Source organism: Polyodon spathula, chromosome 44 (assembly GCF_017654505.1).
Source record: "Polyodon spathula isolate WHYD16114869_AA chromosome 44, ASM1765450v1, whole genome shotgun sequence".
Lineage (NCBI taxonomy): Eukaryota > Metazoa > Chordata > Actinopteri > Acipenseriformes > Polyodontidae > Polyodon > Polyodon spathula.
Window position 1 is genome coordinate 2,491,785 of NC_054577.1, and position 27,251 is coordinate 2,519,035.

Consider the following 27,251-nt stretch of genomic DNA (forward strand, 5'->3'; position numbering starts at 1 on the left):
TTTTTATTTTATTTTTTACACTGTAAACAAAGCACACAGTTTGTTTGTAAACCCCCCCCCCCCCCCCATACACACCACACAAGGAAAGGAGGCCAGGGGTTTGTTCGTATCTCAGATCTCGTTTTTGCATGACCGTCGATAACTAAACAGTTTGAAACTGATTAACCGTATGAAAAAAAAAAAACAAAACAAAAAAAAAATAACCCAACATTTTTATTGTTGCAAAAAAAGGAACGCTGTACAATAAAGACATGACCCCCCCCCCCCCCCCCCGTGCACCTGCAGGTGTTCGTTCAAGCTTCGAAGAGAACTTGAAGCCAAAAGGTGCTGGGGGTGCGGCAGCGCCCCCTGGCTTTGCATTGCATCACATACAGTTTCGTTCAATGGGGAACAACAGGTCTGAAATAAAACGCTCTCCTTCATCTTTACTGATAAAACCCGCTACCCTTTTCATTATAGATTAACTATTCCATTGTTGCTGATCTAAACAGAACTCACTGATGAGAATCCCTGCAAATTAACTCTTTAGATGCCTTTATTTTCCGAATAACGAAGTTAGCATTTTACCCTCTGTGTGACGCTCGTAAAACGTTGCTTTAGACACATATAAACAGTAACTAGGGGTTAATTTTCATCAATCGTTTAATTATTATTATTATTATTATTATTTTAACCTTAGCCTTTAACGTCCAACCAAGCAAATTGAAGCAAATAGAAATCCCTTTTAAAAAAAGCAAAACAAAACACTGGAGTTGAAAAACCTCAGAATGGTGAAACAGCACCACCTTGTGGACCGCAGTGGAACTTGTGTTTTTCTTAGTTTTAACGTTCATCGTATATTACCAAATGTAACGACGGGGCTGATTCAGCAAACAGGAGGAGAATGCTTCTCAGAGAGAGAGAGAGAGAGAAGACCTGGGATGGAATCACAATGCTATGCAATGTGACTCCTCGATTATTTACTGCGTATTATCTGGTGCTATTTGTGTCCGGTTCTTTTGATACATTACTGCAGATATGTTCTCGATTCGGTATCATGGAATATCTTTGACTGGACTGTCAGGCAAGTTTGAGTCGGGCAGCGGTAGAGGCAGCCCTGTCCTAGGAGCTAGAGGGGTCTTTGGGCAGCTGTCTGTGTCAGTGCCTGAACCAGCCGGGCCACTTTGGTTAACCCTTCGTCTTCCAGGATGTGCTGCGGGTGACAGATGAGGTCCTGGAGAGAGAGAGAGAAGTGTGTTAGGGGGCTGAACTACACAGCATGGGCAGCCCTCTGTTCATTAATGAACATGAACATGCAACTCCACCCCACATGCAGCTAATCTACAATGCTTTGGTTTCATGCAAACACCACTGCTTACTCACCCAACCAGTTTTGATTAGTGTTTGAGGACGGTGCTTTGCATTGACTCTTCTATAGTGTAGATTTCCTATTGCAAAATCAATGCAATTATATATATATCCCATGCACAAACCCAAGGGCTGCACCAGAGTCCCCCTCACCCCCGTGCACACACCCAGGGACAGGCGAGGGAGCCAGACTTTAAAAAGAACATCCCTTATGCTCTACACATTCCCCCCACCCACCACCCACCTGTCTGCATTGCCTACTGACAGAAACGCGCTGGGGATTGTAGAACGATTGGGATTAGCCCGCTGTAATCCCCACCCCTCCTTCCTCAGGTTTAAAGCACCTTCACATCTGACAGGGTGAAATTTTCTCCCAGTGAAATTCAAAGCATGCAGTAATAAAATTGGGGTACACCCCTACCTGCTCTCCACTGCTTCAGGGGTCACTACAGGAAACCTTAAAAGACATCAGACAGAAACAGCCAGAGACATGCAAGAACTGGTGCAGACCTAGTCAGTGTGGAACAGGGGAGCAGCGATACGCTCACGTCATGATTACGCATCGCGATACGCAGGTCCTGATAGGATGTGTACCGCGATGCATGTGACGGTCCTCATGCACTGCTTGTGGGATGCAGGTAGCAAACTCTTCCCTTAAATCTCCAGACCAGACATTAGCAACCGCTGCTGCACAGTCACTTCCCTCAGTATGAAAAACAGCTATAAAACACTTTACAAAACAGCAGCAAAAGACAAGACAGAATCTGGTGAATTATTTTTTTTATTAATTTATTTTTACAGTAACATATTACTATATATATTACAAATAGAAACGATCCATTAAGATCATGTGGCAAAAGGTTCTAATTGAGGGAAGATTAGAAGACTAAACGTTTATTATTTAAACTTCAAAATAACTTATCTACACTGTAGACTAAAGGATCAGGCAGTACTGAACTGGCTGGCTCTCTGGAAACATTTGGAAATGGATGGGAAAATTTGTCCAGACACATGCTCAGCACTTTTTGAACGGGGACCAAGAGAACAAAGACACACTCTGGGGTGTGGGGTGCTGTCCAGCCTTATAGACCATTGCTGGTTTCTTTATTTTTAAAGTCAGTTTTAAAAACAGAATATAATTGCACTTTCTTTTTTAAAAAAATATTCTTCAAGTACAGTAATCGAGCTCTTCAGCTCTGTCTGTGAACCACACAGTCGGATATCGAAGAGAGGGTAAGCAGGTCGAAACGACCGACAGCCAGAGTTTGTTTATTATTGATCAGAGAAGATTAGTAGATCCCTCTAAAGTTTTCCAACACTGTGTTGTGTGTGCGCCGTGCGCTGTCTTTGCTGGTGAGCTGTTCAGTGTGTTGATCTACTAATGCAGGGAGCGTATAAGCTTCAACCTGCATCTGGATCTCCTGCCTGTCACTCAGCAGCGAATGCACGCACCCACGTCAGACGGCTGCCCTGTCACATTAATATCCTGCATCTTTCTAAACAAGGGATTTAGGGGAGCTCCCCGATACGAGCTGAATCTCAAAGCAAGAATTGTGTGAATATAGTGATACAGCTGCGTATAATGGAATTTGAAACAGGATTCATTCATCCTGCTTTTTACATGTCCACCCTGACCCTGGTCCCACTGCAATCAGAGACGCGACGGATTACCGCACTGCTTTAAAACTCAGTACAAGGACAGCCCCATCATAATCACAGTCTTACTTTTCAATCTCACTTTCTCGTTTCCAAACATCAGGTGTTTTATTAAACCAGAGACTGGCTATCTCAGAATGCCAACAAAATGTGTTTTTTTCCTTTTCTTTTTTTTAAATAATGCAATACTGCCATCTTGTGGCCATATACAGAGTTGTACCATCAAAAGATGGATTTTTAGTGTTCCTCGAGGAATGTGCTCCTGACCAATACTAATAGGCTTCATTGGAGTTCTGAACCCCAGGACTGGGTGCAGCAGCAGCAGGGCTAGTGTGAGTTTGTAACCCTGCTCAAACTCCTGACTCCTGATCATTTCAATATTATTAATAATAATAACAACAACAGACTTCATTTGGGGAGCTCTGAGCCCCAGGACTGGGTGCAGCAGCAGCAGGGCTAGTGTGAGTTTGTAACCCTGCTTAAACTCCTGGCTCCTGATCATTGCAATATTAATAATAATAACAGACTTCATTGAGGGGAGCTCTGAACCCCAAGATTGGGTGCAGCTGCAGGATGAGTGCACAAGAACTCGGTCTATCATGTTTGTTTTTTTGTTTTTTTTAAAAAGAGATAATAAAACACAAGTCAGTTTCTTCTAGAAGACAGAGAATTTGCAGTAAGCCAGGTAAAGCAGCAGCATGACAACAGCGTAGAAGAGCGAGAAGCCAGCGTAGTGGTCCAGGCAGGCTGCCGGCCTCCAGGCTGCCTCGATTTGCAGCAGAGCCTCCACAGAACTCTTCACTCGGCACACACTGCCCTGCAGAATATCAGACTCTAAACACAGGTCCACCTTGCGAGGGGGAGGGGGGAGGCAGAGGAAAAAAAAAAAAAAAAAACAGAAACAAAAAGAGAGACAAAAACACAGAGGCGTTAACGATAAGCAAAGCTCGACTAATCACAAGGGTGTTAGCGTCTGTTTAATTTCCAGTAGGACTAAACTAAATTTTTTAAATGTTTACATTAGTGGGATAGAAAGAAGACTCGAGACTATTACCACTTCTGATCTGTGGCATCTGTTCATCAATTCGTATTATTCTGTACTAGACTGTACTTGAGAAAGAACTAAAAAGGGCGCCTAAAAAAACAAGGGTACCGTGAGATTAGTCTTCCGAAAAGAAATACTGTAAAACCTTTTTGTGTTTTTGCATCCCGTTGTGTAAACACATTTGGCTTCATAATGTCAAATGAAAGCTGCCGAATAATGTTCCCTTGTTAACATATTGAATTGCACCCCCTCTATATAGAATGAACTCCCTCAGCTTCATAGAGTCCAGTGAAAGCTGCTGAATAATGTTTCCTTGTTAACATATTGAATTGCAACGACTCTCTAACTGTGCAGCGTACTGATATACTGCTCGGTCCATTCAGAATATCGTAATCTGATTCTGTGATACAAGAGCCACCTTTCCACAAGCTTTGCCCTTGAGTGGGTAAAAAAAAATCATTGTGTCTCTTATACAGCATCCCTAAAACTATATATTTTTCATTATACGAAATTCACCAAGAATAATCAAACACTGCACTGCCATCGGATGCTGACTATTTGTTACAGGGAAATTTCAGATGGCTGCATCACATTCATATCGGGGTCTGCTGCATGTTACAGCGTCTCTGTCCTTTGGACATTTATAGTGGTTCATTTTGAGGTCCTTGATAATTAAACAAAATAAGAAATAAAAGGCAGAGGATATGAAGCGCTTAACAGAGTTTTGCCACACAGACAAACATATATACATAAATATACACATACATATACATCCCCATTCAGTTACTCAACTGTGTGACTCCCCCCTGCACACCACGCGGCCGTGCCTTTACCAGGGGAGACCCTCGGGGACCCCTGCGCTCCCCTGACTGTGTGATTCCCCCCTGCACACCATGCGGCCATGCCTTTACCAAGGGAGACCCTCGGGGACCCCTGCACTCCCCTGACTGTGTGACTCCCCCCCTGCACACCACGCGGCCGTGCCTTTACCAGGGGAGACCCTCTGGGACCCCTGCGCTCCCCTGACTGTGTGACTCCCCCCTGCACACCACGCGGCCGTGCCTTTACCAGGGGAGACCCTCGATGAACTGTTTATGTAAACTGCTGGACTATGAAAAGTTGCACTGCCATAACAAAAAAACAGCATTAAAAAAAAAAAAAAAAAAAAAAAATTCTATACATATATATATAAATATATATATATATATATATATATATATATATATATATATATATAAAATCAGAGCTGGAAAACTTAATATGGCGCAATTATAGAAAATGAATGATAAGCTGATTGCGTCGGAATGAACAGACCAGGACAGGAGGGAAGCGGATAACCAGTTCACCTCAGACACTCCCAGTTTAACCAGCTCACCTCAGACACTCCCAGTTTAACCAGCTCACCTCAGACACTCCCAGTTTTCTGCAGGCGTCGATGAAATTCTGCACATTCCGTCTGCTTTTGGCATCACTGATCTTTGGCTGAAGGAGAAACAAAACAAGCAAATGAAATTCGGCACAGCCGCAGCGGTGTCAATGAGCCAGCACGCAGCTCCTGTGCGGTTCTCTAAGGCAGCTCAGACATCCAAGCATCGTGATTAGAGGGAGAGGAATCCTCACCACGGCGGGGGAGGGCACATGGATGATGGCCACGCTCCGTGGCCTCACGTGGTTGGCCAGCTGGCACAGGATGGCTCCGTTTGAGAGAGCCTCGCCGAGATCTTCTGGCAACGAGCGCCGTAACCTCGACTCGAGGGTCTGAAACACAGAGAGCCGGGAGAGAGACAGAGAGAGAAGCCGTGTCTCGTTACTTCACAGTCTCTACGATCCTGAAAGTCAGCACGACATACTACGGGGGAAAACTCTCCTGAAGTGGAGTCCAACTGCGTATTGTTAAAACACAAACGCAAAAGCGGGGGTCTGGAACACTTTAAATCTCTTTCTTTGACAGCGTTAATATAAATCTAGCCAAAAACTCATGCCTGTCCCTCACCTTTCGGAGCTGCGCTATTAACTCCTTCTCTTCTGGTAGGTGCTCCGATGAGCTCCGTGACCGGAGTCCTGACTTTGAATCGGAGATCCCAGTGTCCACCAAGGAAGACACTGAACCTGCGTCAACACAAAAAACAGATACATGGGAATAAGACTCCAGGACGTGTGCTTGATTAGCCGCAGTGTGCGAAGGTAACACGCTCATGTGTGTCGTATTAAACCCGTAGTAAAACCTGGAATGGATCAAGCTGCTGTGCAATGGGGGGTCTGATTTCCATCCCTGAATATATAGAATATGAAGTTTCATTAAAATTAATCTAATGCAACACTAAAAAAAAGCAGCTTGCACCCACTGGAAGTTGATTTTTAAAATGTTCAAAGTTTCGTGCTGTGGTCTGCCAGCAGTCCTCCCGTTTTGATAGGATAACACACTGGGATTACAATGTGATTGCAACGAGATTACAATGTGATTACAATGTGATTACAACAGGATTACAATGTGATTACAATGTGAACAAATAAATAAAGTGGGCCTGCAGTTCTGAAGACACAGGCTAGGAGGTCATCCGCTAAAGATCAATCAGGATAAAATTAAATCCCTCGTAAATCACAAGTAAACGCTGACGCAGGCAGCGTTGCTCTCGTCACGGCAGAGGTGTCTGAGCTGGGGCGGGTACCTGCCGGCTTCACCACGTTCCTGGAGGTGGAGCGGAACAGGAAGCTGTTTGGTTTCTGCGTGGAGCCCATCTCCCTGGGGGAGAGGGCCTGGTCTGTAACGACAGGAGAGACGAGACTTAGAGACTCAGGGCTGTCCAGGCTTCAGTCCCCCCCACTCCCTCCGAGCAGCCGGGTTCAAACCCCGGGCTGCAGGGCTGACAAGCAAGAGGGGCGAGGGGAGGAGCCCACTGGACTAGAAAGAAAGAAAGAAAGAAAGACGTATAAAGACAGAATTGAAAGACTGGATGAAAAACAGACAGAACTAAAAAGACAAGCAGGCATACAGACAGGCAGACTCTCGTGTGGTTTAATGCACACCCACCTGTCTTGGAGACACTGCGAGAGGGAGCCGGGTTGACAGGGGCTTGATCTGAACTCTGCAGTAAAACAAAAATAACAATTATTCAGGAGACTGGAGTGAGCGAGTCTCCCTGGATCATCATCACCAGGGACAGGCAACTCTGCTTCACTCCAGGATTAATGGGAGCAGGCATGTCAGCTACATGACCACTGGATAAGCGCTTCTCCAGACACACACACACACACAGTGTGTGAAGTGTGTGACTTGGCTGTGTACGACCACCTACACTGTATCCCAACCCCTGGTTTCACGAAACCTGATTCTCACTTATGTCAGACTGCATTATATTGCTAGGAGAAGGAGCTTACCTGGCTCCTCTGTTTCTGAGAGGGGAGGGAGCTGCTGTCTGGTTGACCACCACTAGAGGGAGACAAAACCCACACTGTTATACAGGTATTAACAGCAGCAGTGTCTATTTTTCCCGTTGAAGACATTTTAAAAGAAATCACGGGCATCTTTGCTAGGATTCCTGAAAACTCAGGTCGATAGAAGCACAGTGGTTTTATATCCTTTACATACAAACAGACAGACAGAGAGACAGACAGACAGCTAGCTAGCTATGAGGACTGCTGTCTGTGCCGTTTCTTCCAAATCTATTGGCTTGCCTGTGCTGTGGTCTGCTAACAATTCTGCAGTTTTGATAGGATGATACACTGGGTTTTTCCAAACATTTCCATGAGAAATCACACACACACAGACACACCCTTATAAACATTATCATAGTAAAAGCATAGCAAAATTTAATAAGCATAGGGAAGCATTGTAAAGCACAGAAAGGTATGGTAAAGCATAGGGAAGCATTGTAAAGCACAGAGAGGTATGGTAAAGCATAGGGAAGCATTGTAAAGCACAGAGAGGTCTGGTAAAGCATAGGGAAGCATTGTAAAGCACAGAGAGGTCTGGTAAAGCATAGGGAAGCATTGTAAAGCACAGAGAGGTAGGGTAAAGCATAGGGAAGCATTGTAAAGCACAGAGAGGTCTGGTAAAGCACAGGGAAGCATTGTAAAGCACAGAGAGGTCTGGTAAAGCCTATTAAAAACACACACACACTAGGGTAAACTATGGCACATGCATAGTATAAAATATGGGAAAAACTGCAAAAATACCATGCTAAAACAGTGAGGTCAATTTTTATTATAAGGGCAGACCCCCTCATTCCACACAAATACACGCACACATACACGCTTGTCAGGTTACCCAGTACTTGCTGTCTGTAGTGCAGGCATTGCGCTTGCTCCAGTCCTCTGTGCGGATTTGAATGCACTAAACAAACAAGAAGGATGCAGGTGAAGTGACGGGTCCTTCATGTTTCACAGTAAGACCCCCCCTGCGCACAGCGTGCTGAGCACAAGCTAAATCAGAGACAAGCTTCCCGTCTCAGGCACCCGTTCCCTCTCTGTATACCCTGCTGCCGGGAAACCACTTCGGAGCGGGAATGGGTTTTTTAATATAAAATTATATATAATATATATATATATATATTATTATATATATATATTATATATATATTATATATTAGATATTATATAATATCAAATTAATGGGATTCAAGCACACACAGGCTCAGAAGAATTGGGCCATATTTTCAAAGTGTTTACTCCAGTCTTTAATTCACTCCTGCTGTCTGTGTGACTCTCTGTCTGCGTCTCTGTGCGACTGTTCGTCCGAGTCTCCGTGTGACTCTCTGTCTGGGTCTCTGACTGCGTATACCTCTCTCTGTGTCTCTGACTCAAGAGTCTCTGTCTCTCTGTCTCTCACCCGCTGTCCCTCCTCTCTGCTCCCTGCCTCCTCAGAGCTGCCTGTTGCTGTTGCTGCCTCTCTCTCTCCTTCCAGATCTGCAGGATCTCGGGGCGCCTGCGTTCCTCCGAGGGGGGGCTGGCAGGAGGGGCTGCGCTCCCCGAATCATCGCGGGACCCCTTGAGGGACCCTGGGGGCTCCAAACAAACTGCCAGCCTGAGAACAGAACCGAAATCAAACCCAGTTCAACAAACTGACACCGCGCTAGCCAGGACCACTTCAATCCAGAACTACAAAACCCTAAACAGGGCTGGACTAAGAAACACTAAAATAAACTGAATAAATTCAATGACCATTGCTGAGGTGGCCCAGGTTGGCTCTTCCATGCCTGGTCTTTGATCTAAAGCCTGTTCTAAATGGTTTAACTGAACCAATCAAACCCCCATCCAGACCCTGAAGTAGATCATGATCTCATGTTGCCTGTTAAACCTGGACTGGATCAGCCCTCAGGGACCATGACTGGTTTGACAACCCCTTGACTAACGTTTTGACTAGAAGTCTTTTTCAATGAAATCTAACACACTAGCCCTTAACATGGGACAAACAACTGATAATAAAGAACATAAGAACATAAGAAAGTTTACAAACGAGAGGAGGCCATTCGGCCCATCTTGCTCGTTTGGTTGTTAGTAGCTTATTGATCCCAAAATCTCATCAAGCAGCTTCTTGAAGGATCCCAGGGTGTCAGCTTCAACAACATTACTGGGGAGTTGATTCCAGACCCTCACAATTCTCTGTGTAAAAAATTGTCTCCTATTTTCTGTTCTGAATGCCCCTTTTTCTAAACTCCATTTGTGACCCCTGGTCCTTGTTTCTTTTTTCAGGCTGAAAAAGTCCCTTGCGTCGACACTGTCCATACCTTTTAGAATTTTGAATGCTTGAATTAGGTCGCCACGTAGTCTTCTTTGTTCAAGACTGAACAGATTCAATTCTTTTAGCCTGTCTGCATATGACATGCCTTTTAAGCCCGGAATAATTCTGGTCGCTCTTCTTTGCACTCTTTCTAGAGCAGCAATATCTTTTTTATAGCGAGGTGACCAGAACTGCACACAATATTCAAGATGAGGTCTTACAAGTGCATTGTACAGTTTTAACATTACTTCCCTTGATTTAAATTCAACACTTTTCACAATGTATCCGAGTATCTTGTTAGCCTTTTTTATAGCTTCCCCACATTGCCTAGATGAAGACATTTCTGAGTCAACACACTAGAGCCTCATAAAATACAGTTTTAAAAAAGCAGGTGGAGATCAGAATCCCTATCTTTATATTAACTATTGCATTGCAGTTTCACCCATTCCAGGTTTTACTACAAGCTTGATTAGCCACAGTGCACAGGTAACAAGCTCAGGTGTGTCTTATTAGACTCATAATGAAACCATGAATGGATCAAAACTGCTATGCACTGGGAGTCTTACTTCGATCCCTGAGAAGTTGTGTACAATAACCCTCTTGTACAGAGCACAGCTCTGGCCAAATAAGTTTTGCATCCCGCTCAATATCGAATGAACTAATTTTGCTTCATAAAGTCGAATGAAACCTGCTGAATATTGTTGACATATTGAATTACACGCCCAGCGCTTTATAGTTTTTATACAGACGGACAAATTGAAAAACGTGACATTTCTAAATCTAAATGTACTGATAATACAGTTTCTGGCAGACTTTTGCAAACATCATTTTGTATTATTATTATTATTATTATTATTATATTATTATTAATAATAATAACAAATGTTTAATCCTAAAATTCTAGGTGATGCAAAATTCTTGGCCATAGCTGTAGACAGAATGACAATCAGAAAATAATGGTCCCTTTCTTTGTTTTTTTTTTTTTTTTTTTGTTTTTTAACAAAACCCCCCAAAAAAGGTCAATATTTTCCCCTACCTGTTATTTGGGGTTTTATCTGGGTCCTCTAGTTTTGGGGAGGATGTTTTCATAAGTGTCTTTTCCTAAAAATAAATAAATAAATAAAAAAAGAAAGAAATTCATGGTTATTTATTTCTTCTCTGTCATTGAAAAAAAAAAAAAGGAAAAAAAAAAAAATGAAAAACGAAAACATTTATAAAGAAAATGGGGGGACCAAAAGCCCCAACAAACTTGTGTACCGACTCAAAATATATTGAGATTAAAAAAACAAAAAAAAAAATTTAAAAACTTGAACGCTTGAATAAATACAGTACAATTATATCCCCCCAGAAAGGGGAGTCTGGGGATGTATAAATTTACATTTCCTATCCTAAGATTTTCATGGGCGATCAAAAATATATTTAGATAAAAAAAAAAAAAAAATTAAAACATCAGAATGAATCAGATTAAGGCTGACTCTTCCCAAAAAAGCCAAACAATACAATTTTCAATATACTCTTCCCAGCATGCAGGGAGACCTCCCTCACCTCAGGGGGCGCTGTCTGCTGCTGTGGGCTGGAATCTGATTTCGAGTCATCTTCCTCCTCCTCCTCCTCCTCTCCGTTCAGACTGCTGTCGATGAAATCTATCTGTTCCACCTCTCCATCCACTGAGAGAAATGGGAGAGGGAACGGGGGAGAGAGGAGGAAAGTGAGAGAAAGGAGGGAGAGAAAGGGGGGAGAGAGAGAGAAATGTTTTAGTTGCAGTGCATGGTCCAAGAAACTTAATTCTGACGTGAGCTATAGCAAACGGGTTCAAACATACTTCTCCAAACACTGAGGTTCTTTCTACAAACAGAACTGCACCATGAACGTTTGCAGAGGGTTGTGTTCATTTCACTCAGGACAATAAACACACTCTGGGGGGGGGGGGGGGGGGGGGCATTCAGCCCCATCCTCACTGCAGGAATAATGAGACTCTAGGAGCTTTCCTGGAGTGACCTCCATTCACAGACCCTTAAATCCGAGGGAACACGGAGCCCCTTTGCGGCTTGGAACTTGGTTCCAGGAGACGAGGTTTCAGGATGCTGCGAGGCACACCAGGGGAGACTCGGGGGGGGGGGGGGGGGGTTTGATACAGCAAACCTCAAACTAGGTCTCCCGGAACCGGGTTTCAAGCCGCTGCTCCTGAAAAAGTGGCTTGGAGTTCCCCCTTTGTGAATGACAGCGAGCAATGTGGAGGGGGGGGCCCCCTTACCGGAGGTTTTGGCCCCCAGCGTGTGAGAGGATCGGCTCTCTCTCAGCTGCCTCTGGTCCCGTGTGATCTCAGCCATGCGAAGAGACAGGTCAGAAAAATCATCCGCAGACTGTGATAGAGAGAGAGAGGGAGTGTTAGTGTTTGGGTTAGTGTGTGGGTCTCAGCTTGATCCACTGGTCCCAGTGCCGTACTGAGCCCCGCCCAGGGAAGCGGGGGGGTGTAATCGTTACAGCATAACCCCCTCACCTCGTTCCCCGACCAACGCTTGCTGCCACTGTCCACGCTGTTGAACCCCGAGTCCAGACCCCCGTACTGCCGCACTGGGCAGAACTCATCCGACAGACTGCGGGAACACAATGGGGCGAGAACAGGCTTTTAAAAATGGGGAAGGAAATTTGACATGGGGATCAAACTGCTGTGCAACATGAGTCTTATCTCCGTCTCTGTTATACGGAGGGGGTGAATTAAGACACAGCCCCCTAGACGAAGTTATACAGTCCAGACAGCTTTTAAAGAAAGTGTAACGCATAGGCAAGCGTTGTAAAGAACAGCAAGGTATGGTATAGCACATAAAAAATAAAAATTTAATGCATAGTTTAACCATGGGACAATAAGTATGGGAAGACTGGTATATTACTGTGCAGCTAAGTGTGGTAAACTTCAATACAGGCACAGTTTAGAGTCAATGTAGAGTCAGCATCACGCTGACTGTGCAGGAGCGTCCGTACCAGGAGGCAAAGCCAGTGGGTCGGGCCACTCGCTGGAACCCCTCCAGCTCCTGCACGGTCTTACTGCAGGCTTCGATGTTCAGGAACTTAAAGATGTGGACTTTACCCTTCGTGCAGATCTGAGGAGAGAGAGAGGAGGGAGAGAGGAGAGTGGAGGGAGGAGAGAGAGAAGGGAGAGGAAAGAGAACGGAGAGGAGATGAGAGAAGGGAGAGAGGAGAGGAAAGAGAACGGAGAAGAGATGAGAGAAGGGAGAGAGGAGAGGAAAGAAGGGTGAGAGGAGAGAGGACAGAGTGGAGAGAGAAGAGAAAGAGGAGAGAGAAGGGAGAAGGAGAGGATAAACAGATGAAGAGGGTTAATTTCAAAACACTAAATGATTGAGCAAATTTACTCACTTTTTACAATCTTCGTTTCCAACGCCTGCCTTAGCAGTATTGTAACAACAACCACCTTCCATATTCCTTATGGATTCAGTATTTCATGCAAAATTTCAAAAATGTCCCATTTTTAAAATGTGTCAGTTAAGCAAGTGTTAAACTACAAAGCGGTGTGCAATTCACGAATCAGAACGGGTTCACTCGACAGGGTGATGCGAATTCATTGCCGGTAGCCGTGCAGCCCAAGCCTACCTGTGCGGGGGGGCACTGCAGCGGGTTGTTGTCGAGGACGATGGCCTGCAGGTGGCGCAGGTGGCGGTAGCAGACGGGGATCCTCGTGATGCGGTTACACGAGAAATCCAGACGCACCAGAGGCAGTTCTGACAGCTCTGAAACACAGCCAGGAGAGGAAGGGTTAACGAGAGGCAGCCCGGCTCTCAGCGAGAGAGACGCACACACGCACGCACGCATGCACAGACACACACACACGCACACTGTAGTTTTTTTTCTGTTACCGTCTGGAAGCACAGTGATATTGTTCCTCCGCACATTGAGATCCCGGAGAGATTCCAGACTGCCGACCTGCGGCGGGAGAGACTGGATCTCATTGCAGCTGACATCCTGACAGACGGACAGACAGACGGATCAGACAGGGCTCTGATGTCATTCTAGCACTGCGCCCCTTTGCAGTTTATGCAAGGCAACTTGCTGGTGTCGCAGGGCAATGCAAGGTTACAGTGCAAACATACAATACTTAAAAAGACAGCACAGTTTAGAGTAAGTGCAAAAGCTACTTTTAAAGTCTAAAATTGAAAACATCCTTTTTTTTTTTTTTTTTTTTTTTTTTTTTTAAAAAGTGCTTTTTTGAAATTGGTTGTAACTGGAGTGTATTTTTAATCTCTCCCAGCTTTGGTGCGTGATGCTCCCACCGTCGCTCACTTCAAATCATGTGCTGTGCTGTGCTGTATTTTACGCGGCTCCCTCACCAGCTGTCGCAGGTTGCCCATGGCCTCGATGTTGTCTGGCAGGGCGGACAGCTTGTTGTTGCTGGCGATCAGGACCTTCAGGGGCAGGTGGCACAGGTAGGCTGGCAGGAAGGTGAGCTGGTTCCGGCTGGCAAAGAGGAAGAGAGGCCGAGGAGAACGGAGACTTTACAAACCAAGAAGCAGCCAGAACAGCACATTTCATTTGTAAGAGTCGCCTGCTCAGGTAGACTGGTGATATAAATTCTAAAGGCACGGACAACTGCATTAACTATGTGTTCCCCTATAAAGCTTACTTCAGTATTTTTGCAGTTTTCCCAGTGTTATACTATGCATTCACCATACTTTACGTGTATTAATATACTTTCAGTACCTCACTGTTCTTTCCAATGCTTCCCTATGCTTTACTATCGTTTCACTGTGCTTTATTACACTTTGCTGTGCTTTTACTATGGGGAAACTTGTATAAGGATTAGTTTACCATTTTTAATATGCTTTAATGTGCTTTCCAATGCTTCTCTATGCTTTACCACACCTCTCTGTGCTTTAAAATGCTTCTCTATGCTTTACCAGACCTCTCTGTGCTTTCCAATGCTTCTCTGTACAATGCTTCCCTATGCTTTACCAGACCTATCTGTGCTTTACAATGCTTCCCTGTGCTTTACCACACCTCTCTGTGCTTTACCATGATTTACCACACCTCTCTGTGCTTTCCAATGCTTCTCTATGCTTTACCACACCTCTCTGTGCTTTAAAATGCTTCTCTATGCTTTACCAGACCTCTCTGTGCTTTACATGCTTTCCGATACGAAAAGGCACTGCTTTACAATGCTCTATGTTTTACCAGACCTGCTTTACAATGCAATGCTTCCCTATGCTTTACAATCAGACCTCTCTGTGCTTTACAATGCTTCTCTATGCTTTACCATGCTTTCACTGTGCTTTATTCCACTTTGCTAAGGTTTTACTATGGGAAACATTTTTAAAGGTTACCTTAGTTAGAACAATACTGTGAACACTGCCCGGACTTCCTCTGCGGGGATGCGTCTTAAATTTAACCGTGGGACTGTAAGGGTGTAGCCAGAAATTTGGGTTGTCAAATACTGACAGCTTTCTCCCCTGCCAAAGCAGGTAAACTGCTGAAGCACTCAGGAAAACAGGAAGAGCTCAGTGCGAATGAGATTGTGCAGCATGCCTAGTCACATGTCACTCCTCACTGCAGACTTGCAAGCAAAACCACAGAGCGCGTGACAGCCCAGCGAGGCCATGAGTCTGCACTGCAGAGAGAGAGGCAGTGAACAGACCTCAGCACTGTCACATCTGTTCAGGGAGATCCTTACTGGCTGGTCTTAAATGAACCTTACTTTTTATTTTTTATTAGTTTCATATAATAATAATAATAATAATAATAATAATAATCACATAATTATTATTATCAGTATTTTCCATTCACTATTTAGGTCTCAGTTTGGAAAGAAGCACATTATCTGGCACACATCTTTTAATTTTAAAAAAGTTTGCTCGCTTTGCCTTCCGGGAAATCTGTTCGACTTTCCCAGGCCATTTCATCACAGCAGTGTCTTCACGGGCCTCTTACTGGCTGCAAAGCATGTCAGTCAGCAGGGGAAGCAGCTGATTGGTTACTGACAGGAGAGAAGACCCTGAAGGGGTGGGGACAATTTTGACCTGAGTGGTGCAGTATAGCACAGGACCATGGAGGGTCAGGGTCAGGGTCAGGTCAGCGCAGTACTGCGCAGTGTTACCTGATGTTCAGGTAGCCGAGAGCCTGCAGGTTGACGATGCTATCCGGGATGCTCCTGGCACAGTTGTGGTACACGTTCAGGGTTTCCAGGGAGATGAGCTGGCACAGCTCCTCAGGGAGCTCCGAGAGACGGTTTTTCGACAGGTCTGCGGGGGAGAGGAGAGCAAGACTATAACGCGGCTCACAGGCCAGGACTGATACTGAATACTGAACGCTATATCAATTTACACTGCATTACACTACAATGACATTATCACCAAGAGTTTAATAAGACACACCTGAGTTTGCTGCCTGTACACACTGTGGCTAAACAAACTGGTAGTCAAACCTGGAGTGAGTGAAACTGCTGTGCAATACGGAATCTTATTTTCAGCTCCGAAGAGGGAGAGAAAGTCGAGCGGCCGAGAGAAGAGATGGAGAGGGAGAAATGAAGATGGAGGGGGAAAGGAGGGAGGCAGAAATCCAAAAATGTGAAAGAACGTCGAAAGAAAGAATAGCTTGCTGACACACTGCGAGTTTGTGTAAACTGTGACATCGCTGCTGCATTCCCAAGGACTGCCTTGGAGCGGGGTGCACAGAGCTCTCTTTGTTGGGATGTGGAAGGCTGTGAAGCTCCCATCCACACCGACTGCTCACGAGGGCGCCCAGTGAATACCCTGCACAGAGGAGCACAGTACAGCACAGCACGCAAACTGTATACACAGAAACAGCAGGCCTGGTGTGGAGGGCACAGGAGCAAACACACAAGGGACACTCAAAACAAAACAACCAGCCCACTGAAATGTGACGAGTGGTGTTCAGAAAGCCTCTTCACACTCCAGTGGAGAGCACAGCACAGGCCTTTCACCTTCCAAGTGGCAACAACAAATGAAAAATGTAATCTAAATCTATACAGAATTAGCCTCTATAGACTGAAAACATGCAAGTGCATATTATTACAGATGTTACAATCGCAAAAAATGTAACGCTACCTCCCTCCAATGAGAAACGCTGTAAACTACCAATTGCCTCTAATTAAAAACACCCTTGAAACTCCCGTAGCGGAAGGGGTGCAGCGACACCCTAATGTCACGATACGATACCTATCGCGACGTGCAGCTCAGGATGAGACACGTGGAGGCTCGGCGGTCCAGTGGTGAAAGGGGCTTGTTACCAAGGAGGCTCCGGGTTCAAATCCCAGCTCGGCCAATGACTCCCTGTGTGTGTGAGAGACCCTGAGCAAGTCACTGAACCTCCTTGTGCTCCGTTCTTCGGACGAGATGTAAAGCAAACGAGGTCCTATTGGAAGAGACTCTGCAGCAGCAGCAGCAGTTGTTGATGATGCAGAGTTCACCCCCCCTTGTCTCTGCAAGTCGCTCTGGATAAAAGCGTCTGCTAAATGACTATTTAATACATTAATATGATATGCCCCCCCGCCCCCTGCAATATCCCTTTACACAAACCGCTCTGTATAAAAGCCTTTTATTTTCTGCTCTGTTCGTGGTGTGTTTACTGTATTTCTGGATCCAGTTACGAAGGGTCAGCCGGTACTTTTAGAAGGAAAAACAGACTGAAATGGTTTTATCGGCTGTTCGCATCAAGCCACATTATTGCAAGGTGCGTGTGCGTGTGTAGCGTGTGAGAGTGGAGACGACAAACTCTTTGCGGCTGCAAATACACTCGCGGGAGCCTCTCCTAGGTTTAAAAAGAACTAAAAACAGCCTTCGTTTTCAAAAGACAATATCAAACACTACGTTAAAGGCAGAATTAAACACCACTGTATGTTTTACCGTCTAGGGATGTTAATTCTTGGCTGACATTTAAACTGTTTAGAATCCTGCCTGATCAGCTCTTCTCTTGGATTACCTTACCTAATTCAATACAGTCTAGTGTAGAGAACTCAGTGCTGTACTGGGGATCTGAGAGCAGCTAATTCAATACAGTCTAGTGTAGAGAACTCAGTGCTGTACTGGGGATCTGAGAGCAGCTAATTCAATACAGTCTAGTGTAGAGAACTCAGTGCTGTACTGGGGATCTGAGAGCAGCTAATTCAATACAGTCTAGTGTAGAGAACTCAGTGCTGTACTGGGGATCTGAGAGATCACACCTCTCTGTGCTTTACAATGCTTCCCTATGCTTTACCACACCTCTCTGTGCTTTACAATGCTTGCCTGTGGTTTACCAGACCTCTCTGTGCTTTACAATGCTTGCCTATGCTTAACCAGCCCTCTCTGTGCTTTACAATGCTTGCCTGTGCTTTACCAGACCTCTCTGTGCTTTACAATGCTTCCCTATGCTTTACCAGACCTCTCTGTGCTTTACAATGCTTCCCTATGCTTTACCAGACCTCTCTGTGCTTTACAATGCTTCCCTATGCTTTACCAGACCTCTCTGTGCTTTACAATGCTTCCCTATGCTTTACCACACCTCTCTGTGCTTTACAATGCTTGCCTGTGGTTTACCAGACCTCTCTGTGCTTTACAATGCTTGCCTATGCTTAACCAGCCCTCTCTGTGCTTTACAATGCTTCCCTATGCTTTACCAGACCTCTCTGTGCTTTACAATGCTTCCCTATGCTTTACCAGACCTCTCTGTGTTTACAATGCTTCCCTATGCTTTACCAGACCTCTCTGTGCTTTACAATGCTTGCCGATGCTTTCTCTGTGCTTGATCACACTTTGCTGTGTGTTTACTATGGAATGCTTCTACAAGGGGATCTCCACAAACGCTACATTATTACAGATGCATTAAAAGTTCTCTTTTACAGCAACTGTTGATGACCTAACGTTGGATGGCTGCCAGTAGATCTTCTCATAATTTGTTACGCTTGGTGCAGGCTGTAAGAAGCAGGCAACCCCCCCGGCACTGAAACTTGGCAAGGTAAGCCAGATTTCTTACTTCTTACACAACGATCAGACAATCTCATGCTGTATTTTGTTACAGTGAATCTCTCTCTCTCTCTCTCTCTCTCTCTCTCTCTCTCTCTCTCATTTATTTTCTACCTGGGAGGGTGGGGGGCTATAAACCATGAGCACTATAAAAAGGAGCTCCTTTATACACACACACACAGACACACACAACCATCACACACTCACTGATACACACAGCCATCGGACACTCAGACACACACACACACACACTATCTCTCTGCTCACACTCCCTCCCTCAACTCTGCCCCCCTTCCCTTCCATTCCATTCCCTTGCGGACTCCCTGGCCACGAACGAGGCCTTTTCCAGGTAGGCCTGAGGCCAACACAGAAAAAACAATTACAAAATTAATGTTTCTGATTAAGTGGTCAACCAGGGACTCCCTGACTCCCCCCCCCCCACCACCCCCACCCCCCACCCCCCCACACACGTGTTAGCAAAAGCCGGAGGTTGCAAGAGCTTACAGATCTGAAAAGGAAAAAACAGGAAGAAACAAATTTATTAGGTCAAACCAGCCTCATTAAAAACGGCCTTGCACTGTACTTGTAATTCTGTTACAGCGGTACAAAGGAATTTTTTTTTTTTTTTGGGGGGGGGGGGGGGGGGTTGTTTTATAATGATGTCTTGAAAGGAGCTTTGCCTTGGGTCTGGGTTTCCTGATCCCTGGAAAAAATGAACACCGTGATCCTTCAACTGGCTCTGACTTGCTAAACTCTTCACCACAACAGATAGCGGGCTGAACAACGTTGAAAGCTCACAGTCTCGCCTGCATGATTTCAATGCCACCTGGAACCAGACTGCCTCCAAGCAGGCATCACGACTCTCAGAGACACCTAATAAAAGCGTTTTGCTAAGAGTTTAAGAAGACATGCCAGAAACTTGTTACCGATACACACTGGAGCTGATCAAGCTGGTAGTGAAACTGCTATACAACGGGAGTCTTATTCCCGTCCCTGTGAAGCTCAAGTGTGTTTTGCTGGATTCAATAATGTTTTATAGTCTCCACTGTTTATTTAAAGCATGGACTCTTAATCTTCGGTCCCAAAACACACATGTATCCCCCCCCCCCCTTTATGAATCTATTATAGAAAACCATCTGTGTAGATTTGTAACATTAAAAAGAAAAACAGATACGTTACACTTAAATCAAATTTGACTTTCGTTAAAAAAAATTACAAATAATTCTTTACACTTGGCAGCTACAGAAAGAAAGAAAAGAAAGAAAGAAAGAAAGAAAAAGAAAGAATTTGAGTCCCTGGTTCAGAAGGAAAGGGAAATCTAATCTGCCTCACAGTAGCCTTCCCATTTGCTTCCCCGTTTTATTTATTGCAACCAAGTAGATAGAACGCATATTAACAAAAATCAGAAACACAGAGCAAGAGAGACAGAGAGAGAAAGTGAGCGCTGAAAGGCTTGTGCAGCCCGGCACCTTGAAGGAGAAGCCTTCCTTTCAATAACTGACAATGCCTCAGTCCTACAAATGCACAGTTTGGCAGTGCCAGGGTGACTCTGCCTCACACGGACGATCGCTATATACAGGCTGTCCAAACCTATGTGAAACTGCTATGCAACAGGTATCCTATCCATCCCTGAATTAAATGAACGACCCAGCCTGGATGCAACCAGACTGTGCCAAACCTACAGCACGCGAGGTCTGGGCAGCGTTTCACAGAAACCTCGGGAGGTACAGTCACTCCTTTTAAAAAATCGGTCATGTGTTCACATGCTGTTATTGTAAACGTACCTGGCATTTAAACACAGTTCTGGCTTCTGGGCCAAGAAACTAAATCCAGCATGAACGAATGGGAAAGAATGCATGGATGCATAAAACACATTATAAATCACACCCCTACTGGCATCTATGGTCAACAACTACAGTTATAATTTCACTGCGAGTGCAGATGTCTTCAGCGTTTACTGTTGTTCAGGGAAGCATTTCAATTTAAAAACACTTGCTGTGTAATAACTGTACAGCTGTGACCAAACATTTTGCATCACCCTATAGAATGAACTGATTCTGCTTCATAAAGACGAATGAAACCTGCAGGATAATGTTAACATATTGAATCGCACACCAGCGCTTTGTAGTTTTCCCATAGACTTCCCGAAAATGGAAAAAATTTGTGATTATCAGCATTATTAACCCCTTTGCCTTATTTTTTTGCACTGTTTTGACAATGGCACTGGGGGGCTGTAGGCATTTTAGCAGCCAAGAAAAGTTTGAGAACGAGAAAAGGCCATTCGGCCCATCCAGGCTTGTCCCTCTGAAAGGTTTTCCGTAAAATACGTCAGGTTTCTTTTCAACTCTTTGCCTCGTTTTTTGGTAACCGGAGTAGGACGAAAAGTAATGACCCCTTGCCATTCCTTTCAGGAGGGTCCAAGTTGGTGATAGCATCGAAGGGAGGGTTAAAACATTGGAAGTAGAGGCCCAGTCGGGCCTCCAGTGGAAGGGCCACGTGACAAAAGGCCAGGTTAGACGACCAAGGAGGGGGGATCAGGCGAGGAGTAAAGCTGCTTCCTCCGGTTTTCCTCAGAACTCCACGAGCACGTTTCTTCCCTCTAAGTCCCATCCTCAGCTCCACAAAGGGACGTCGACCGTGCAAGAGCCACGCTGCTTCCCTCCCTCCCAGTCCCTCCTCAGCTCCACTAGAGCCACGCTGCTTCCCTCCCTCCCAGTCCCTCCTCAGCTCCACTAGAGCCACACTGCTTCCCTCCCTCCCAGTCCCTCCTCAGCTCCACTAGAGCCACACTGCTTCCCTCCCTCCCAGTCCCTCCTCAGCTCCACAAGAGCCACGCTGCTTCCCTCCCTCCCAGTCCCTCCTCAGCTCCACTAGAGCCACACTGCTTCCCTCCCTCCCAGTCCCTCCTCAGCTCCACTAGAGCCACACTGCTTCCCTCCCTCCCAGTCCCTCCTCAGCTCCACTAGAGCCACACTGCTTCCCTCCCTCCCAGTCCCTCCTCAGCTCCACTAGAGCCACGCTGCTTCCCTCCCTCCCAGTCCCTCCTCGGCTCCACTAGAGCCACGCTGCTTCCCTCCCTCCCAGTCCCTCCTCAGCTCTACTAGAGCCACACTGCCTCCCAGCTGTTTATCTATAGTTATCAGGGCCAGACTGAACTGACATTTAAAACCCCCTCTCTCAAGCAGACTCATTTTTGTCAGATTTACCTTTGTTTGCTTTACACAGAGCGCTTTGCGTGTTCCCTTTTTCTCACTTTACAAATTATGTGTGTGCTCTAGACCCCGTCTCTCAAAATGCAGGGTTTGTGTTGCCAGGAAACGGCAACACAAACCTAAAAACAAAAAAAGAGAAAGTGACTGAAAATGAACGACGGCTGCTTTTCTTTTTTTAAGGCAGTGAATTTTCTTAAGTGTTGTGGGAGTTGGTGCATGAATATTTTCACAGTTAAATTAGTGATGGAAATAAGACTCCCACTGCACAGCAGTTTGATCCATTCCTGGTTTTACTAGGGATCTAATAGGACTCGCCCGAGCTTGCTCTACCTCAGCAGGGCTGATCAAGCTCCTAGTAAAACCTGGAATGGGTGAAACTGCTATGCAGTAGGGGATATTATTTATCTCTACATTAGTATCTAAAAATTAATTGTATGCATAAAAACAAGACTTTAAAACAACAAAATCTTTAATAAAAGCTCACTACTTTGTCCCGACAGTAAATTCGCAAGCATGCTAAAATTGAGGAGAAAAACAGAAAACACCTTCAACAGGAGAGCAATTCTGAAGTCGTTCGACACAGAATGCAACAAAATGGGGGAAAAATACAAACAGCATTGGATGGCACAGGAAGTCCCAATTTCAACACAGTAGAGCAGGTTAAAGTAAATATTAAAAGCAGAAGTGACATCGATCTCTGCACAAAACCCACTTCCTCCCAGAGCAGTGCTGCTACGGAAATGTAAGACTGAGGTCTCTACCGCTCTCTCTGTGTCTCTCCATCTCCACGCCTACATCCACAACTTCAAAACACTCAAATCACACAGCTGTTTCTCTCTCAGTGCCTCTGCTGTAGCCACTAGAGCCACACAGCCTTCCTCCCTCTTCTAGAATCACCAAGGCCACACTGCTTCCCTCCCTCCCAGTCCCTCCTCAGCTCCACTAGAGCCACACTGCTTCCCTCCCTCCCAGTCCCTCCTCAGCTCCACTAGAGCCACACTGCTTCCCTCCCTCCCAGTCCCTCCTCAGCTCCACTAGAGCCACACTGCTTCCCTCCCTCCCAGTCCCTCCTCAGCTCCAATAGAGCCACACTGCTTCCCTCCCTCCCAGTCCCTCCTCAGCTCCACTAGAGCCACACTGCTTCCCTCCCTCCCAGTCCCTCCTCAGCTCCACTAGAGCCACACTGCTTCCCTCCCTCCCAGTCCCTCCTCAGCTCTACTAGAGCCACAGTGCTTCCCTCCCTCCCAGTCCCTCCTCAGCTCCACTGGAGCTGCAGAGTTCAAGTTAGCGATAACATTGTAGAAGTAGCTTAAACTCTGCAACTGTTTAAGAGCTGAGAACAATCAAAAAAGGTCTAATTAAGCAAGCGATCTGTCCAATGAAGGGTCTAGTTCAGTAATTGAGAGCTCGGTTGGAATGAAATCCAGCAGCCACGGGGGGGTCCCGGGACCCACTGTATTACCTGAACGTTGCATTGAACAGGATTGCTGGCCAAGCTTACAACTTAACCCTCCGGCTCTCCACACAGCAGGGGGAAGAAGTTTCAATGCAGAAAAGCACAGCGAGGGGTGAATCATTCAAAACGCTTCCTGTTGGCTGAACTATTGTTCCCCTACGATCTTGTTACACAGCTGGGATCCCTGCCTGGGTTACCATTTACTAACCCCCCTCCCCAATTAGGAGGCAGTGCGGCCCAGTGGTTAAAGTCCAGGGCTGGTCCTCGGTTCAAATCCCACCTCTGCCACTGACTAACTCGCTGTGTGTGACCCTGAGCAAGTCGCTTCACCTCCATCTGCTCAGCGGATGAGATGTTAAATCAATCTCCTATTGGAAGCGACTCTGCATATAATGCACAGCCTGCCTCTGTAAAGCGCTTTGTGATGGTGGTCCACTCTGAAAGGCGCTATAAAAAAATAAAGAAATTATTATTATTATTCACTTATTAAGTTGTTACCTAATCAAGCTTGTGTTAAAACCTGGAATGGGTAAAACCGCTATGCAACAGGAGTCTCATTTCCATCCCTGCTGCCATGGCTTCACACCGCTTGTCAGCACAATTCTATCGTCACGCACTCCCAGCCTCCTGTAGATGTTTCAGATAGCATTTGGCTGTAATCTGACAAGCTCTGCATTTCATGAGGACGTTCCGAGGGGTAATTATTACTCTGTTACAGGAGCCTCTGTCGGTGCACGCAGCGTTTTGTTAAATTAGGATCTGGAAAGTCAGTTTGGAAAAGTGCCAGCCTCCTCCATACTGTTCTCCTCAAGCCTCCAGGCAGCTGCCTAAAATCAGCTCTCACCAGCCAGACACGCAAACAAAGAGATCACAGGGGTGGGAAACAAAAGCGACCGGCCAATAGAGAGAGAAAACAAGCCTTTGATTATAAGAGCTTCACCTGCTTAGTCACCTTATTGCCTGCCTGGTGCCACAGAAACGGGGGGGGGGGGGGGGGGGGGGGGGGGGGGAGCATAATACGCACCTACCTCAGCTCAAACGCACCCTCTCACCCAAACAACTTTCACTGTTCCTCTGCACCACCCAGGGGGAACCCCCAGACCCTCCTTATTTGGGACAATCCCATTTCTTCCGATGATGCAATGTAATAGATCTGCATGGTTATACTCTGCATTTCCACAGTTTACTATGTTCACTGACATGCTTTACCATACCTCACTATTCCTTACAATGCTAACACTGTGCCTTAGTACACTTTGCTGTGCTGTTACTATGGGAAACTTTTGTGGAGGGTTAGTTTACTATGGTTTGTTTTTAATATGCTTTACCAGACCTCTCTGTGCTTTACAATGCTTCCCTATGCTTTACCAGACCTCTCTGTGCTTTACAATGCTTCCCTATGCTTTACCAGACCTCTCTGTGCTTTACAATGCTTCCCTATGCTTTACCAGACCTCTCTGTGCTTTACAATGCTTCCCTATGCTTTACCAGACCTCTCTGTGCTTTACAATGCTTCCCTATGCTTTACCAGACCTGCTGTGCTTTACAATGCTTCCCTATGCTTTACCAAACCTCTCTGTGCTTTCAATGCTTCCCTACTTTACCAGACCTCTCTGTGCTTTACAATGCTTCCCTATGCTTTACCAATAATCTCTGTGCTTTACAATGCTTCCCTATGCTTTACCAGACCTCTCTGTGCTTTACAATGCTTCCCTACCTTTACCATACCTCTAAAAGCTTTACAATTTTCCCTATGCTTTGCCGAAAATAATAAAATGATTATAAAAAGGTCTAACTAAACATAGGCTAATAAGTCCTCCCTAGGGATGTGCATAATAATAATAAAAAATAATAATAAAAAATAATTTTTTAGGATGTATCAGATTTTCGGTCATTTCGTTGGGGATGCGCCAAATCAAGGCTGATCCTCAGAGCCAGCATTGCATGATAATATAAATATAAGTTTATATAAAATAATGTTAATTAGAATTAACACAGATTTAAAGATATAAGTAAAAATGATGTCACAATATATAGAACACCATTACATCATGTAAGAATAAAATTATGTAATACTAAATTAAGTTTATGTTATGTAGCAATCTATTATAATAATATATGTATATATATAATATATACTATATATATATATATATATATATATATATATATATATATATATATAATAATATATATATATATATATATAAAACAAATAAGAGAACTTGAAGCACCAACTTCAATATATATATATATTTTTTCAGACAATAAAAAAAGCCGTTACCCTTCAATTTATCTACGGTACGTGCAGAGGAGACTTTAAAAAATGAATAAAATGAATTAAAATTAATCATTTCACGGTATTTTTTATAGCCGTTTGCTGAATTACTGCACTGTCACAGCAGAAGCGAAAAACTTACTTGCGCGAAACGTCCCGTCCTGCACACAGAGCAAACCACATTTACACACACATTTACACACACGTTTACACACACGTTGCACAGACCGTACCGATCTCTGCCTTTTCACTACATTGCAACACTACAAACACGAAGGGAGCTGCTAAAAATGATGTTTCAACACAATTACACAAACACAAAACAAACGCGTTGCTGTTTCTACATAACAAAGCACTCACCCGCTTGCGTAATGTCGGATAAATCGTAATTTCTAGCGGCGGAGGGGAAATCTCTAAGTTTTCTGTTGGACAAGTTTAACGCGCCACTCGCCACGGCTTCTTCGAGCGCCTTTTCCACGCTGCGGCTCCCAGCTATACCGGCCGGGAGTGCGGACTCCTCGCCCGCTGCCATCGATTAAATTTAATCCGCTCCCCGGGTCGAGGTAAACAATCCACGGCCCTCCTCAACACCTCGTCGCCAGGCAACTCCGGCAGCGCGAGCTCCTGTCACGGCTATGTTCTGGAACCCAGTCTGGAGTGGGCGGAGTGGGTGTTGTCTGGGAGATGGACAAAAAAAAAAAAAAAAAAAAAGGCTGATTGACAAGAAACGCTAGCCAGTTGGGTAACTTGTAAGAGAGTTGATATAAGCGAAGGGGCGTGGATTTACAACCAGGGGGCGGGTGAATGATGTGAAGCAGAGCCAGTAGAGTTAGAGAAGGCGGGGCAAGGATGTCCCAGGGGCGGGGAGAGACCGGGGGAGGGGGCTGAACTAAGGGAATGGGCGTGGATTTACAACCAGGGGGCGGGTGAATGATGTGAAGCAGAGCCAGTAGAGTTAGAGAAGGCGGGGCAAGGATGTCCCAGGGGCGGGGAGAGACCGGGGGAGGGGGCTGAACTAAGGGAATGGGCGTGGATTTACAACCAGGGGGCGGGTGAATGATGTGAAGCAGAGCCAGTAGAGTTAGAGAAGGCGGGGCAAGGATGTCCCAGGGGCGGGGGGGCGGGGCAGAGGGGAAGGAGGGTGGGGGACGAGACGGGTCGGTTGGCGGGGAGAGCCGGGGGGTGTTCGTTCGGAGCCGGGGGAGGGGGCTGAACTAAGGGAATGGGCGTGGCTTGGTTCAGATTTCCTCCTTGTTGATTTTATTTGAAGAAGTCCTCTACATTTCCTTCAGAATGTCTGCAAACAGGTTGTTGGGGGTTTTTCACTGTAAGCTCTTTCTTCGTGTTGGTTTTCACAGGTTTGTATGAATTGTTTATTGTAATTGTTTCTTTTGTGTATTGCTTTTTGATACGTCCGTTTCTAGAAAGGAAGAGCAGCTTCTGAACTCACAAACCAAACACCAAACACCTTCACAGAGACTAACCGAAGAGCAATGTCGACAGTGTCGACCCAAGGGACTTTTTCAGCCCGAAAAAAGAAACAAGGACCAGGGGTCACAAATGGAGTTT

At 45.4% G+C, this 27,251-nt stretch overlaps 1 protein-coding gene across 4 annotated transcripts; it reads right to left on the reverse strand.

Annotated features, from left to right (window-relative positions):
- Positions 1 to 307: 307 nt before the first annotated feature.
- On the reverse strand, positions 308 to 26,341 carry LOC121305709 (leucine-rich repeat and calponin homology domain-containing protein 4-like). 4 transcript variants are annotated; one of them, XM_041237424.1, is made up of 19 exons: positions 26,043 to 26,341; positions 15,871 to 16,015; positions 14,111 to 14,237; positions 13,640 to 13,745; positions 13,377 to 13,513; positions 12,750 to 12,868; positions 12,268 to 12,364; positions 12,022 to 12,130; positions 11,313 to 11,434; positions 10,804 to 10,868; positions 8,877 to 9,071; positions 8,316 to 8,381; positions 7,427 to 7,478; positions 7,080 to 7,134; positions 6,718 to 6,810; positions 6,042 to 6,157; positions 5,669 to 5,806; positions 5,453 to 5,530; positions 308 to 1,213 (listed from the first exon to the last, which is right to left on the reverse strand). In XM_041237424.1, exons 1-19 carry the CDS (start codon positions 26,212 to 26,214, stop codon positions 1,109 to 1,111), a joined length of 2,097 nt encoding a protein of 698 aa, XP_041093358.1. In that variant the 5' UTR covers positions 26,215 to 26,341; the 3' UTR covers positions 308 to 1,108. The 4 variants fall into 4 exon arrangements, with proteins under 4 accessions (XP_041093358.1, XP_041093356.1, XP_041093360.1 ...); XM_041237422.1 differs by lacking the exon at positions 308 to 1,213 and adding an exon at positions 3,481 to 3,853; XM_041237426.1 differs by lacking the exons at positions 308 to 1,213; positions 8,877 to 9,071 and adding an exon at positions 3,481 to 3,853.
- Positions 26,342 to 27,251: the final 910 nt, after the last annotated feature.